The sequence below is a fragment of the Prionailurus viverrinus genome, chromosome A2 (genome assembly GCF_022837055.1).
Source record: "Prionailurus viverrinus isolate Anna chromosome A2, UM_Priviv_1.0, whole genome shotgun sequence".
Taxonomy (NCBI): Eukaryota; Metazoa; Chordata; class Mammalia; order Carnivora; family Felidae; genus Prionailurus; species Prionailurus viverrinus.
The window spans coordinates 85,393,830-85,411,047 of NC_062562.1; the positions used below are offsets into that span (position 1 = coordinate 85,393,830).

The window sequence follows — 17,218 nt, forward strand, 5'->3', positions numbered from 1 at the left end:
GAAAAGAATGAGATCTTGCCATGTGCTACTATGTGGAGGGAGCTGGAAGATATTATGCTAAGCGAAATTAACCAGTCAGAGAAAGACAAATATCATATGACTTCACTCATAGGAGGAATTTAAGACAAAACAGATAAACATAAGGGAAGGGAAGCAAAAATAATACAAAAACAAGGAGGGGGACAAAAGACAAGAGACGCTTAACTACAGAGAATAAATTGAAGATTGTTGGAGGGGTTGTGTAAGGGGATTGGCTAAATGGCTAAGGGGCATAAGGAAGGACACTCATTGGGATGAGCACTGGGTGTTATACGTACGGGATAAATCATTGGAATCTACCCCTGAAATCATTATAGCACTATATGCTCACTAACTTGGATATAAATTAAAAACAAAAATAATAATAATAATAAAAAGAAAGAAAAGTTGAAGACATTCTTGGGGAATTCAACATGTTTTATTTTGCCAGGCAAATGATTTCTTCAATATCCAATTAAATATTAAGGTACTAACTACATTTCATTTGTTTTCTCACAGAGTGAACATTCACCGTAATGACAGTTTCATCATGCTAAAAAATATATTCACAAACCTACACTTTGAAAAAAGTGCATTCCTAGGAAATTTTATGTACAATACAAATGGAAAACATATTAAATCACTGAAATGTCAAACTACACAAAATAATACTAATTAACCACCAATATTCAGTATATGTTGACAATATTTTTTGAGAAATTTTTCTTTACATTTGGCAGTTATGTTCAAAATTTTCTATAATTTTAAAAGTAATAAAAGTATATACAATTGAATAATGTTCAAAGGAGAAGGTATTAAATAGCACAAATAATATTACAAAACTAAACACCCTCATTGTCTATCATTCTGGTTTTACACTAAGCAAGGGGACCTGTGTAGTTACCCTATCTTCTGACTCTAAAACAATTTTACTTTAACTCTGTACATAGAATAGAATGGTCATAAACATTGAAGATGGATTTGGCTTTCCACTGATGTGCACTTCTATTTTTGCACATAGAGAAGAAATAAAGAAGTTTAGTTATATTCTTTAAGCAGGCAAAATATCTGTATAATAAACTGCTTTAGTGAGTACTTTAGAATCATACACATTTGGAAAATAGCTTTTGTTTATTAGCTTATTTTTGAATGAACATTATTTATGTTGTGTATTTTAACTGCAGTGTTTGCCCTCACTGGGACCTCCTCTTATAATATCACAACTTACCACCACTTAAATAAGAAATCAGAAATCTTAACTAAGAAATCAGAAATCTTAAATCTTCTTAGATTCTGATCAATGATCAATAACATTCATTTGGACAATGATTTAGCTCAAGCTTTTATACTGTGGTGTTTAAAAAGGTAATAAATCTACCTTAACTTCTTTGTGGACTATAAACTATACCTATAATTTGGACTAGATTTTGAAAAGATATATGATGCAATTTCTATTTGCACCTGGAAACATGACCATTTCTTGAAAAGTAAATAAAATAAAAAAGCAAAAGTTGTGTTTTTAAAGGAAATATAACAATAGAAAGACATTTCTCATATTTCTCCCATTTAATTGCTATTTGGAGTAAAACGTTCAAAAATAAATTATTCTAATGAAAGGATCCAAACTTACAAATAGAAGAAAGTTATTTTACTCATTATAGAACTTATCATATTTGTATTTATATACCAGTGTGCATAAGTACCAGCATTCTTTTAAAAGAAAGTATGTCTATTTTTGTTCATATTTGAATTTTTTTCATTTCTCCACAAAATGAGCACCTCTCCAGCAAACATTAAATATCATTTAAAAAGAAAATGAATTGGTGACTTAAAATCTGTATGATATCTGAGGTTGGCAAACCAAAAAAATGTGAGAGTTAATTATTGAAATTAATCACTGACGTTAAAAATTAGTTATATTTTTTATAAACAGCTCTTAATAAAATTGCATTCCTTACTTTATTTTTCCCCATTTTAGTTTCACCTCTCATATACAAGTTTGATATTTCATTTTTTCTTCTTATATTGTTTACTTTGCCATGCAGACTAGAAAGTTAGAACAAATACAGTAATTAATTAAACAGTGTGAGATTATATTCTCTGAGTCTAAAATAACTTAAATAACTTCCAAAAAAAGTGCTTTCGTTTGGAAGGTAATAGCATAAGAATATAAACTTAAATGCTTCACTGACATAACTCCAATCAAAGATGTTTATGGTGAGGGTCATTTATTTTATCTTCCTAAAACAAAAAAAAAAAACCCAAAGATCAATAACAGGTATCAGCAACTGACCATTTTCACAATAATAAAAAAAAATTAATATATTTCACTGGAAAAAAATAAACTGTTCATTGTTTTATTTATGAATCACTCACGTTTTATACAATTTTTAGATGCTTTCTTCTTTGACTTGTATCTATTCAATATTTCTTTTGAGAGCTACTCTATCACATGTATTTATACCACTTTTACAATGTAAAAGTTTTAAATGTGGCATTTGTGCTCATATTTAAAATCAGTGACAATTCCAAATCTAAACCGTTAATGCAAGGAAGGAAAATCACAGGGTTATGGCCCTCATTCAATTAAGGGATGTAAGAATTTTAGTTTTATAGCCGCCATATCGATTTTGAAGAAAAAGTAAATAAAGATATAAATAAAATCTAGGTTAACTTAAATATTTATATTCGCCATGAGGACCATGACATGTCTAGTGCTAGTCAATATCATACAAGAAAATGCATGCTCATTTCAGTTCATGTAATATTCACTTTGGGAGTGAGTAACCACATTTATCAGGAATTTCCCATGGGTTAAAACACAAGGTTCTTTGCTCAAAATTTGATCATTGAAGACAGACCATTCTTTACTGGAAGCATAAGCCCCAAGTAAGAGAACATTATGACTCTGGCAACTGATTCCTCCTGTTTCTACTTTTCCGGCTATTGATGAGAGCTTTTAACTTGCCATAGTCCCCTCTTATCTTCTGGGATTCTTCTCCATGTTGATGTTGCTGCCGAGTGTCTTTGCAGTACTGATTAATCATCTGCATTTCTGAGTGGCTGAATGCCCCCATGATGTCCTTTGGGTGGAAGGGTAAAGCTCTCACAGAGCTGGCCCAGGTCCATGGGGACCATTTGTCTGTCACAACAGCCACCATTTCAGAATCTAAAACTTTGAAGTTGATCTTGGCTATTGTCTGCTTGAAGCTGTTTTCTGTTGCAATGCAGTGATATAGTCCTTGGTCAGAATCCTGAACAGAGCGGATTAGAAGTCCTTGTGAAGTGGCTATGATTCGTTCATTCAGCTTGACCTAAAAGAGAGATTCATCAAAGATCCAAACCCAACTCTGTGTCTTCTAAAAAGATATGATCAACATATACAGAGTATCACTGAACTTCCAAATTTGGCAAAAGCATCTAGTACTGATCAGCTTCCTTCTTAGTGAACATAAAGTTTTGGTCAGTTCCACTGCCTGTTTTGCCCAGGAGATGTTGTCTTAAGAGCATTGAATCTATTAAAATCTATAAAGACAGGATGAAGTTATCACCCACATTGCCAAAAATAGCTTAAAGTTCATTCCCTTTGGATGGAAGTAGTTTCTCCACCAATTAGCACAGAGTTTTGGTTGCTTTGGGAATATGAATCACAGTCAACCTATATACACAAAATTCACAGATAATTTAAAATATCTATTTCATCCTGGAATTCCTGTCTTTAATTGCAACAAAATACTCTCTTACTAGTAAAATCATTAAGCCACAGTTAAATGGTTGAATTTTTATCATTTTTTAATGAATGAATGAATATTCTCCTAAGTAAAAACTGAAACAATTCATTACTTTATTAAAGCAGTAAGATGACTCAAAAAAAATCATGTAAGCAGAGACTGAGTTTTGAATACTATCGAGGCTTTTTCCAATTATCCCACTAAAGAATGACTAAAAATAAGATGAAATGCCATCATCTTCTAAGTCTTCTAAGTAGTTTTACTTGCCAAGGAAAGATAATACAAAGCTATGAGGTAATATTTAATTATAGGCTTGTCCTAGAAAAACTATTATTTGCTGGATATTAGTTAAATGCATGAAATCATCTTTCTTAAAGTTCTAGCCATAGTATTGCCAACAAACAGTCTAAAAACTTAAGTGGTAAGAAGTTCTTTAACATGCATACTCGAGAATGTTCTTTCACTGAGGGAAAAAACAAAAACAAAAACAAAAAAAACCACCCCTGACCAAAATAAAAATAAAAGAATGCATGTACAATGCTTTTTTAAATGGTAAATTTCTGTGTAAATAGGTATTTTATTATCAATGAAATAAAAATCAAACATAGATTGTTTTAGATAAAAAGTAAGCTTCACACAAAAGCACAAAAAGGCAAAGTATACAATTGAAATACAGATAATAGAACAGACCTAGAAGAGGGAGGTCAGGAAGAAGGACTGAAATATATAAACTGAAGTTTTGATGTTAATTTAATTTTTAAAGTTTAAGTGTGTCCCCAAAATAGTTTCAATCATGTAGAAATGCATTCGAAAAAAAAAGGAGAGAAAGCCTTTTATGTTTGTGCAAAATTAGGAAAAATTGTGGATGCCAATTTGATAAAATCATATAACATGTATATAAAATGTGATGCAGAAACTTCTTTTCTAGGAATTTATTCCATAAGATACAGTCACAAGTATGCAAGTATTCATGTAAATGATGTTTGATAAGAAGAAAAACAATAACCTAAGCAGTAGATGGCTTTAAAAAAACCTTAAGATATATTCATATAGTGGAACACTATGTGGCTAGGAAAAATAAGTTAGCTGCATAAGTACTTACTGATATTAAAGTGGGTGAGTGTACATCAGAGAGAGAGAGAGAGAGAGACAAAAAGAACGATAAAAATAGGAAAATTATGGAGAATATTTGGAGGAATACATTATGATTGAATATATAATTCCTAGTAGCTTTATACTTTGGGGAAGTGTGAATAAATATTGAAGTGAAGGGGAAGAGGACTTTTAGTGATCATTTTATGCTATTCAGTATGAACTATGTACATTTTCTCCATGAGCTTTTATCATTTGTCTTACATTTAAAAAAATTCTTTAAATGTTTATTTTTGAGAGAGAGAGAGATACAGAGTGTGAGTTGGGGAGGGGCAGAGAAAGAGAGGGAGACACAGAATCTGAAACAGGCTCCAAGCTCTGAGCTGTCAACATAAAGCCCAATGTGGGGCTCGAACTCAGGAACAGCAAGATCATGACCTAGACCGAAGCTGGACGCTTAAACAACTGAGCCACCCAGATGCCCCCGTCTACATTATTTTTAAAAAATTCAATATTTACATATTAACATGAGAAATAAGCACCTTTTTGCCTAAACTACTAAGAAAGAATTAGGATAAATTTAATAAGACAGTAATAGTTTGCTTAGCCAAAGTAAGGAGTAGAATTGTGCTCTATAAATTCTAGATAAAATAGATTTGCATAATTATATTATAGTTAATGTTTTCCTAGTCTTACAGCAATCTTATGCTTTTGAGATTTGAAGAAAAAGCAAGATAGTAATAACTGAGTGCCTACATTCTTGGGCATTCTGAAATAAAATATCAGAAATATCACAAAAGAGATTCAATCATTAAATCTATAACTCAATCCATTATTAATTGCTTCATTATTTCTGTGGCATGTATTCAAGCTTGTATGTACTTGTTTTCTTTAAATAATACAAATTATATTCACTGATTGTATATGATTCTATTTAACTTTTTAATATTTTTTAAGTTTAATTATTTTTGAGAGAGAGAGAGCACACGTATGTTCAAATTGGGAAGGGGCAGAGAGAGAGGGAGAGAAACAATACCAAGGAGGTTCTGTGCTCAGCATGAGCCTGATGTGGGGCTCAATCCCATGACCCAAACCGTGAGATCATGACCTGAGCCGAAATCAAGAGCTGGATGCTTAATCAACTGAGCCACCTAGATGTCCCTCTATTTAACTTTTTAGTGAATTAAAGAAAAACATTTTATTCATGTAAGGTAATCCCTGTTTGAGTTGTAGATTTCCAATTCACATATATACACACAGACCTTCTCAAGAAGGACTGTCCATGAATACATGCCATGCTTTAGCCTAAGAACTTCATTTCCGTACAATAATCATCACCACACATTATGACTTCTATCTCAGCTTACGTTGTAAGACAATTATTATCACCTATATCCACTCAAAAGAATTTAAAATTAACTAGTCTGTAGAAATTTCAAGTCCTTTTTGATGACAGATTTTTGTAGCAAAGTAAACAGATCTTAAACAATATTTTTATTAATAATGATGTCTAAAAAGATTTTTTTAGTATCATAGAATTCTGGGGCAAGAAGAGGTCTTAACGTTCATCTAGCTCCTCTTTCCTCCAGATGGTTAAAAAAAATAATCTTTTTTTTTTTTTTTTTGAGAGAGAGAGAGAGCTCCTGAGTGGGGGCAGAGGCAGCAGGAGAGGGAGAGAGAATCATAAGTAGTCTCCATACCCAGCACAGGGCCCAACAAGGGGCTCAGCCTCAGGACTGTGAGATCATGACCGGAGCCCAAATCAAGAGTTGGATGCTCAACCAACCGAGCCATCCATGTGTCTCAGTTAAATCTCTTCTTATGCAAGTGCTCATCAGCCTGTGGTTTAATATCCCATAGACATGGACGCACAATGACTAAACAGCTCCTACTGTCTTTGGACAGGCAGGCATGAGTTGTAAAGTATTCTCCATATGAAGCCAACATCTATTTCAGTAACTCTGATGCAGTGCCTGGTTCTATAGCTTTGGATCGTGTCCCTTCTACATAGTCCTAATTAACTTAATATGTAGTACTTAAACTGTCCACAACAGAATACACCCAAATGGGGAAGGCTCCATTTTCCCCTTTGCTCCATCAGACTTTATGAACACTGCTAAAAACATGACATTTTAGACTACCCAAAGGCTTTATATATACATATATTTTTTTCTTCTTCTTCCTCTTATTTGTCAGTACAACATGACATGAGTATTATGGACTTCATTATTTATAATATTTCACCCTATGCTGTTTTACAATGTTTCCCTTTTAAAACAGCTCTTTAAGATCACTGAAAAGTTAATGTCAGTGTCCTTTTATTTGAAAAAACTGCTTTTTCCATATCACTAAATAAAGTCAGTGCTCCCATAAACAATGGTTCCATACATTACCTAACCAAAATCATAGAGTTATGGATAATAAAGCAAAGGAAATAGATTACTGCACGGCAGAAAAATGCTTCTTACCATAAAAGTTATAGTTCAGTGAAATTTCTTGCTGAGGAAAATTGAATTTTTTAAAAGCTCCCTTTTATCTTGTGAATCACACAAAGGTGCTGCTGAGTGAGAACTTGGCTTCTGGTTTTGCACACATCTTGTTTCTTTTACAAATGCTTCCTCCTATCACTACCCCGGTCTTGAGCACAGGCAGCAAGGATTTCTAATTAATTCATCAACTCTACAGACAAAGGATTTTAAAGGAAGTGGCACTTGTCATCCTGAGGACATAAAAGGATGTTCATATGCCTTTTCTTTTTCATTTGATCTGAACTTCACTAAGGGGTGGTGATTTAATGTCTTTCCAAAGCCCTGACTGATTGCTGTAGTGCTGCCTTACTCACCTCTTTCCTCCTGTCTTTGTCTTTCTGTAACAGCCATTTGATAGATGCCTGTGGAGACTTAGGGGCACACTCAAGGAAAGTGGTGTTATTTTTTACTCCATACTGAACAATTTCAGCTGCATTTCTATATGCTGAAAAGCAAAAATGAAAGGAGAAAGACAGGGAATAGAATTCAGAGCATATTCTCCTATATGAAAGTTTATTTCTCTATACAATTGTGATCATCTATAGAAACCACCAAAAGGCAATTTTTAATCATTGAACAAGCAGACTATTATACATTGTTTACCTGCTGTGTTTAACCTAAAAGGAAGGACAAAAAGACATGGGGGAATTGATGTTTATTCAAGAATTACTTGATACCAAGGAATGTCCTTCATATCACTTTGAACTTTTAATTATTACAATATACTTATGAATTCAGTTTTCTCAGTTTTTCATAGCTGAGAAAACTGAAGCTGTGAATTATTAGGAAACACATCTTACTTAAAGAGTTAGTAAGTGCCAGGCATTATTAAAGCCAGTTTCATCCATACTCAATGTAGTATAGATGAAATTCAGAAGCTTCAGGAAAAGTCAGAAAGCAAAGAGTGTCTACAATGGGAAGTGGTGATTAAAGACACAATCTCTGTATTCAGATGTATTGGAAGCAAAATTCTGACTTCAACGATGCTGGGTGTGTAACCTTACACAAGTTACTTGACCTTTCTGTGCCTCAGCTTTACTTGGCTCTAAAACATGGATTATGTTTTCAAATAGGTTCTTTACTGAAATTCTTAATTTAGGAAGACCATTTAGTATAATCATGTGGTAGCTTAGACATAAACAGAATCTTCATTCATAAAACTGGGATAATTATAGAACTGTAGTACAGTTTCATTAGCATTAAGTGAGATAGTCCATTAAAAAGCACTGAACTCAAGTTCTGACACAAAGCCAACATAGATGTTCGTTCATCATGACCCCTAGTGACAGACAGTTCTAACACTAGAGCGAATACTATTAGTACAACGGGCACAAGTATTTATAAAATAGTATACAGAGAAATGATAACTTGGATGGATTCCCTTAGATGTATGGAACAACCAAGCAAAATGTGTCATAATTTTCTCCTTATACTTAGTGGAGTTAGTAACGTCATTTTTTTACTAAAGAAAGGCCCACACTCAAAAATATTAGCAATAGGAATCTTGGTGTTAATTGTTAGCAACAGTGTGTCTGCAGCACCTGCATGAGCTAAGAAGAGCTCTGTCTGAAGATACTTCACTCAAGGGATTGATGTGGAGCTGGGAGAAAGTATACTGGGGAAAGTATAATAATATGGGATCTACATGTGAGAATCAGAGAAAAACGGGTTAGATTGCTTGTAAGACATAAGACAGGACCGCCAAAAGTACTGGAATGGTTATAAACTGTAAAACCAAGGCACTGTAGTATACCCATGAAAACAGCAGGATATTCACATAGCCCAAAGTGGAAGCAATCCAAGTGTCTAGCGATAGATGAGTGAATAAACAAAATGTGATATATGCATACAATAGAATATTTTTCCATTTCCAACAGAAAGAAATTCTGACACATGTCAACAACATGAATGAACCCTGAAGAACTGAAATAAGTCAGTTACAAAACGAAGAATATTTTGTGATCCCACTTATAAGGGGTATCTAGAATAGTCAAATTCATAAAGACAGAAAATAGCATGGTAGCTTCCAGAGGCTGGGGCAGGGGGAATAGGGAGTTAGTATTTAACGGGTATAGGGTTTCACTTGGGAAAGATGAAAAAGTTCTAGAGATGAGTTGGTTGTACAACAATGTGAATGTCCTTGATACCACAGATCTGTACATGTTAAAATGGTTAAAATGGTAAATTTTATGTTGTTTCTATTTACCACAATAACAAACAAACAGGGTACTATTCTATTTGTTCTTCAGTGGTAAATTTTTTAGAGCAATTTTTTTTTTTTAATTTTTTTTTTCAACGTTTATTTTTTTTTGCGACAGAGAGAGACAGAGCATGAATGGGGGAGGGGCCGAGAGAGAGGGAGACACAGAATCCGAAACAGGCTCCAGGCTCTGAGCCATCAGCCCAGAGCCCGATGCGGGGCTCGAACTCCCGGACCGCGAGATCGTGACCTGGCTGAAGTCAGACGCTTAACCGACTGCGCCACCCAGGCGCCCCAATTTTTTTTTCTTAAAAAGAAGGTAACAGCTTTGTTTCTTCAGAAAGAAAATAATAGCTAGGAAAATCTGTAACTGATATCTATGTGAAAGACCTACCAACTAACATACCCAAGGTGTCTGTGTCCATGGACATTTGTCTTTTTTACTATACATACAAATGACATTTGATTTTTAATTTCCATATCTGAACACCAAGAATCTTCATAGTGAATTCTTCCTTAAAATGTGAGATCTGAATTTATTATGAAGGTTCCCTCACTGAAATGTGATACAGAGTTTTGCTACTCTTTACCAAAATTGACCATTGCTCACTTTTAATACCTTTTAGATTAAATCCTCTGCATTGAGTCAATGGATTTCCATGTCTCACATCTTGTCTTCGGCTCCTCCTGTAAGTGCAGAGACATATAAAACTGACTTAGAATTAACATTGCTGATTACACCACACTTAAAAGATTGCATGTTTAATTTCACAGTATTTTAATTGCCTAAGCTTTCATAAAGAAAACAGGTCTGATTATCTAATACAGCTACTTCACATTTCTTGTTCAACACTTCCATGACAGGATGGGTACTTAACCCTTTTTTCATTCGGAATTAATTCTGTCCCTCCCCATCTAGGAAGAGTGATAAGATGGCTATGAAACCCTTATTATTTGCATTGCCTGGGTAAATGTTAGATTCCAAATTAATAGTGTAAATTTTAATTTAGGGACATTCAGCCAAAATTTTCTAAGATGAAACTTCTAATGTATAAATTCACTGGCATCTTCTTTCTTGTAATTTTTTTCTTAAATGAACATAGCTTTCTTAGAAGAGTCAACACTTTCTAATACTTTTAAGATATTTTAAAACTTTTCTGAAATAAGTGATAGAACATGTACATTTAGTGTAAAATTAAGCAAAATTGTTCATTTACTAGAATAAGAATTTTCCTTCAAATTTTCACTTTGAAAAATGTCAAGTCAACAGAAAAGTGGTGAGTACAATGAACACTGATAGAGACATGAATAGTTATACTTTGCCACATTTATTTTTTTCTATCATATGCAAGTACTGTGTTGTGTATTGTGTGTATATTATTTATGCACATATATGAAAACCTTTAGAAAATAAGTTTGCACACATGATAATACTTCACTCTTAAATACTTTGGCATGCATCTTATAAATAATCACTTATAACAACAGTAGATTACTCGATAATATCATACAATACACATTTTATAGTAAAATTTCCCTAATTGTCTCCAAAGTACCCTTTATGGATTTTTTTTATTCATGATCCAAAGTTCACTCATTGCATTTTAGTTGTTATGTATCATCAGTTTAAGCATTTCCAAATTTAGGTACATTCTTTCTAAGCTGGTTATTATTTAAAGCAAAGTTTTAAATTATTTCAATACTAATTAATTTCCTGAGTCTATAAATTATATATTTTTAATAAAATTATATTTAATAAATCTATCTATCCACATATAATTCCAATTGTATCACATAGTGAAACAAACCAAAATAGAGCAACTGATATTCTCTTAGCAATAAATCATGGGATGAAGATTGCTATAAGAGAGTAGGAAAGGAACCTCTCTTTAAATATTAGGAATACAGGGATAAACTGATTGTTTACTATCAAGGCTGAGAAATATATATAAACAAGCATATTACTTAAATGGGTTAGCTGTTAAGTCTCTCTTAACATTTGTAACCTTAAAGGTAAATTAAATATTCAGTTAAAGAGCAGAAATATTAAAATCACACAGGGATTATCAAATTCACAAAGTGAGACTAATCTCAAAGTCATTGATAGTGAAAAAAATCATTTTAAGGTTACAGCAAATCGTAGCTCGTAGATTTAATGGATTATATACATCTATTTACGGATATATAGCTATAACATTTTGTGTCATTTATGCATTCTTTTTCTAAAAAAGTCATAATCCTTATTTAGTTTTATATTTCTAATACAACCACATACACACAAACTAGTAAAAGTCACTCTTGTCTCAGCAAATACAATTAATGCTGTACTCTGGAATAGCTCCTATATCAGCTTTTTATTGCATTGCATTTGCTATATTTCTAAGTCACTGCATTTTTACTTGTGAGTGCACTATATTATATGAGCACCATGTGAGAGTTCTTATTGCTGAAAAAGTGATTTTCAGCCATCTAGAGAAGCAATATCATTCACAATGGTTAAAATGATTGTCCTGTGACTAGCACTATGTTATGGTTTACATAGCTGGACAACCTGAATTTATGGTATCACATAGCTTCCAGACATTCCAATACAGAAAAGCATTATTATGTCTTGGCTTAAATGATGAGATCAGCAAGACAGCTATCTGAGATTTTTTTGTATTTGTAGATTCCCTTTAGGGCATTCATACAGCATTGCAAAAGCATGCTGGTAGGCAGAGTAATATTATACTGCATGTAGGATTTGGGATTTGGGCTCAAGTTATCCATGTTTTCTCCCTTAGAGTCTAATCCTTTGGATAAACAATGAAATCATTTTGTTCTTGTATATAAAACAGATAATTTACTTGAAGGCTGAACTGATTATCTTGTCTTAGAATAAAATTTCTTACTTGCATGTCTGAATCCAGAATAAATAACATATGGGATTAAATTGCAATATTTGATACAAATGCACAAATATTTAAAATACTTGAGAATGAAAAGGAAAATTGCTTGTATTGTTTGCTAGGAGCAAACTTTTAAAAAGGAGAAACTACTGAGCCAATAATAGTTAATAACTTTATTATATCAAAGTATAAACACTGATTTCTAAGTATCACTGTACTTGTTTCCATACAAAAGACACGTTTTTGATTTTCATTCCTATGAATTTCTCCATGGTATGTTTGTGTACCAGATAGATAGACAAAAAATTGCAATAAAACCAGGTAAGTTAACACTATTAAACAAAATGAATATGGAAAATACAAATGATCATTTTTATTATTACTATTAATCACTAAAAATAGATGAGAATTTAGGAAATACTTGATTCAGCAAACATGGTTTGCATTCAGTATGATATATGCTTAACTAAGTTTTAAAATAATTTGGAGAACTTCAATAATATGGATATTTTTAATAAAACTTTCAGTGTGCCAGCCAAAGATGGGTATGAATATGTCAAAGAATAAGATAGATATAGATAGATAGATACATAGATAGATACATAGATAGATAGATAGATAATAGGTAGTTAGATGATAGAGATCAAACTTTTTCAGCTTTTTGTGACAGAATTAAGACACTGCTAGAGATTCAGCTCTTTAAAGGATTACTACTTCCTCTTTCAACCCATAATACATGTTTTCCTCCTTTCCTTGTACTTTTTTTAAATTGAGAAATAATTGACATATATTATATTCGTTGTAGGTGTACAATATAATGATTGGCTATGAGTACACGCAATGTCCACAATAAATCTAGATAACATCTGTCACCATACACAGTCACAAAATTTTTTTGCAATGCAAATTTTTAAGATATACTCTCTTATCAACTTTCAAATAGGCAATACAGAATTATTAACTATAATCACCATGCTGTACATTACATCCCCATAACTTAATTATTTTATTATTGGAAGTTTGTGCCTTTTGAACCCCTTTGTTCATTTCTCCCATCTCCTACTGTGTGTGTGCAGGTGCGCACCACATCTTTACTCACTCATCCATTGAGGAACACTTTGGTTGTTTCCATGTGATGGGGTGCACATATCTGTTTGAATTAGTGGCGTTTTATCTTCAGATAAATACCCAGAAGTGGAATTGCTGGATCATATGGTAGTTCTAGATTTAATTTTTTGAGGAACCTCCATACCATTTTCCATAGTGGCTACACTAGTTTACATTCCCAATAAAACTTTCTTCCACATCCTCTCCAACACTTGTTATTTATTGTCTTTTTGATAATAGCCATTCTAACAGGAGTGAGTGAGTTGATATCTCCTTGTGGTTTTCATTTGCATTTCCTGGATGATTAGTGACACTGAGCACCTTTTCATGACATGTTGGCAATCTTTATGTCTTCTTTGGAAAAATGCCTATTCAGATCTCTCCACTTTTTTAATTAAATTGTTTTTTTAATTATTTTATTTTATTTTATTTCATTTTTTTGCTATGAAGTTGGATGAATTCTTTATGTATTTGGATGTTAACCCTTATCTGGTCTATGGCTTGCGAATATTTTCTCCCATTCAGTAGGTTGCCTTTTCTTTTGGTGATGAAGTCCTTTCTGTGTAGAAGTTTTTTACTTTGATACAGTCCCACTGGTTTATTTTTTCTTTTGTTCTCTTTGCTTTGGAGTCATATCTAAAAACTCATCCCTAAGACTTATATCAAGGAGCTTAATGCCTATGTTTTCTTCTAGGAGTTTTGTGGTTTTAGGTCTTATATTCAAGTCTTTAAATGATTTTGAGTTAAATTTTGTCTATAGTGTAATATAGTATTCTAGTTTCATTCTTTTGTATGTAGCCGCTCAGTTTTCCCAACACCATTTATTGAAGAGACCGTCTTTCCCCATTGTATATTCTTCCCTTTTTTGTTGTAAATTAATTAACCATATATGTATGGATTTATTTCTGGGCTCTCTATTCTGCTCTATTCTATGTGTCTCTTTTTTATGACAATAGCATATTGTTTTGATTATTATAGCTTTGTAATCTAGTTTGAAGTCAAGAAACATGATGCGTCCAGCTTTGTTCTTCTTCCTCAATATTGCTTTGGCTATTTGGGTCTTTTGAGATTGCATACAAATTTTAGGATTATTCATTCTAATCCAGTGGAAAATGCCATTGGAATTTTGATAGGATTATACTGAATCTGCAGATTGCTTTGGGTAGAATGGCGGTTTTAATAATATTTATTCTACCAATCCATGAACATGAATTATCTTTCCATTTATTTGTGTCTTCAGTTTCTTTCATCAATGTATTGTAGTTCCAGCATACAGGTCTTTCACCTCCTTGGTTAAATTTATTCCTAGGTATTTTATTCTTTTAATGCAATTGTAAATGGGAATGTTTTATTATTCTCTTTTGGATAGCTCATTATTAATGTATAGAAATGCAACAGGTTTTTGAGTGTTGATTTTGTACCCTTCAACTTTACTGAATTCATTTATTAGTTCTAACAGCAAACCTATGATACATGGTTTCATATCAGGCATGATATTGTAACATTAAAAAATTGCAAGGTAGTTTTAGCTCTTTCTTCATTAGAAGGAAATGATTAAGATCATGATTTGTGGTATTAGGATGACAATGTGAAATCTACCTTTAAACATACATCTTAGAAAAGATAACTGGGGTTGTAATTAGAGGGAGAATATGAGAAAAAATCACAAATATGCAATGATAATCTATACATAGGATGGAATTTTACTTGAGAACTATTCTTTGTTTGTTAAATAAAAATGCTTGTTCACCAAAGCCAAGGTCTGGAAATTATGCAGGGAAGGAGTGTAATCTCCAGTTCCACATTAGAGCTGAGAGGCTGGTATGCCTCAAGGACTATGGTAAGAATCACTTTGTAATCCTCACATCACTTTCATTCTTAGGAAGTGTGTTGCTTCTGGGACACCTGGGTGGCTCAGTTGTTTGAGCATCCAATTCTTGGTTTCGGCTCAGGCCATGATCTTGTGGTTTGTGAGTTTGAGTCCTGCACTGGGCTCTGTGCTGATGGCATGGAGTCTGCTTGGGATTCTCTCTATCTCCCTCTGCCCCTCTCCCACTCGTTCTCTCTCTATCTCTTAAAATAAATAAAATAATAATAATAATAATAATAAAGAAAGTGTGTTGCTTCAGCTTCCTTTAGCACTAAATCTGTTTAATAGATAGATGATTGTATTCTAGGGGTTAGATATGCCAATTTTTAGAACTCTTTGTCAAGAAAAATGTATTGTCCTACAAACAATTATGGTAATAATTTTTAAATATCACTGCTATCGTAATTGGGAGTGCAAAACAAGTTTGGTAAAAAAGAATACCAGCAATGACTACAAATATAATTGATTTGAGATTACATGTGGAGTTTGCTTTCCTCATACTATGTGTTCAGGTTTAGATCTCTAGTCGAGTGCCAGCAGAAGATCTCAGGGTACTGAGGTTCTAAACTTCTATGTAGAAATCAAAAGACACCATAGACTTCCTGCCTAAATCTTAAAATGACACAGAAGAACATGGGTCTTTGAACACAGATACTAAAAAGTATTGGTTTGGGGTGCCTGGGTGGCTCAGTCGATTAAGCGGTCGACTTCAGCTCAGGTCATGATCTCGCGGTCCGTGAGTTCGAGCCCCGTGTCAGGCTCTGTGCTGACAGCTCAGAGCCTGGAGCCTGTTTTGGATTCTGTGTCTCCCTCTCTCTGACCCTCCCCCATTCATGCTCTGTCTCTCTCTCTGTCTCAAAAATAAACGTTAAAAAAATTTAAAAAAAAAAGTATTGGTTTAAAGAAAGGGTGTTCTCTTCACATTTCATGCCTTTAAATACAAAAGTCTTTCAAATTTTCCATCCCAGACCATGCCTGTGTACTCCAAATTCATATTATATGAGATTGAACATCTCATAGGCACTGCTAACATCATCTTTCTCTCCACATACCTGCTCCTTCTATAGTCTTCTCTTTCTCAGGAAACTACAACTGCATATGCTCAGTTCTGAGGACTTGGTTCATTCTTCAGTCCTCTCTTTCTCTAACATCCTACATATAATACATCAGCAGATGCTGTGAGCTCTATCCAGAATCAGACCACTTTGCCACTTCCACCTCTATCATCCCTGTGCGAGCCATCATTCTATCTTACCTGGATCCTCACAGTGCCCTAACTGCCTTGCAGCTTCTGTCTCCTCTCTCCCCATCCACTTCCTATCCCAGGGCTATAATCCAGCCAAACCCAACCAGATGATCTTTTCAAACCAAAAGTCAAAGTAATATCATTCAAGTGCTCAAAAGCCCTCAGTAGCTTTCTGTTTCACTCTAAACAAAAGCCTTCAATAACTTACTAAGTCCTAAGTCATCGTGCATTCTGGCCTCATTTCTTCCTACCCTTCCTTTTTCTCATTCCACCATAGCCCCATTAGTTTCAGTGCTGTCTCTTGAACAATCTCGGTGCACTCCAGCTTTAAGGATATGTGGTTCCTCTCCCTGGAATGCTATTCTCCCAGATAATGCCTTTGTGCCATTCCTCCTCACCTAAGTCCATCTTCAAACATCACACCTTCAGTGGGACCATCCACTTAATATTGCAACTCCCTGCTTCCCACATCCTCTGTCTCCCTTCTTTGCCCTTTTAAAATTCATAGACCTAAAAAAACAATTAAAAATTAAAAAAA

At 33.6% G+C, this 17,218-nt stretch overlaps 1 protein-coding gene across 1 annotated transcript in view; it reads right to left on the reverse strand.

The window, feature by feature from the left end:
- Nucleotides 1–438: 438 nt before the first annotated feature.
- Nucleotides 439–17,218, reverse strand: part of SEMA3C (semaphorin 3C) — a 176,351-nt gene continuing 159,571 nt past the window's right edge. Inside the window, exons 16-18 of the mRNA XM_047850415.1 lie at nt 10,189–10,256; nt 7,684–7,814; nt 439–3,332 (exon numbers count right to left, since the gene is read on the reverse strand). Coding sequence (XP_047706371.1) covers nt 2,919–3,332; nt 7,684–7,814; nt 10,189–10,256 — 613 coding nt within the window. The 3' untranslated portion in view covers nt 439–2,918. The remainder of the gene's footprint in view (nt 3,333–7,683; nt 7,815–10,188; nt 10,257–17,218) is intronic.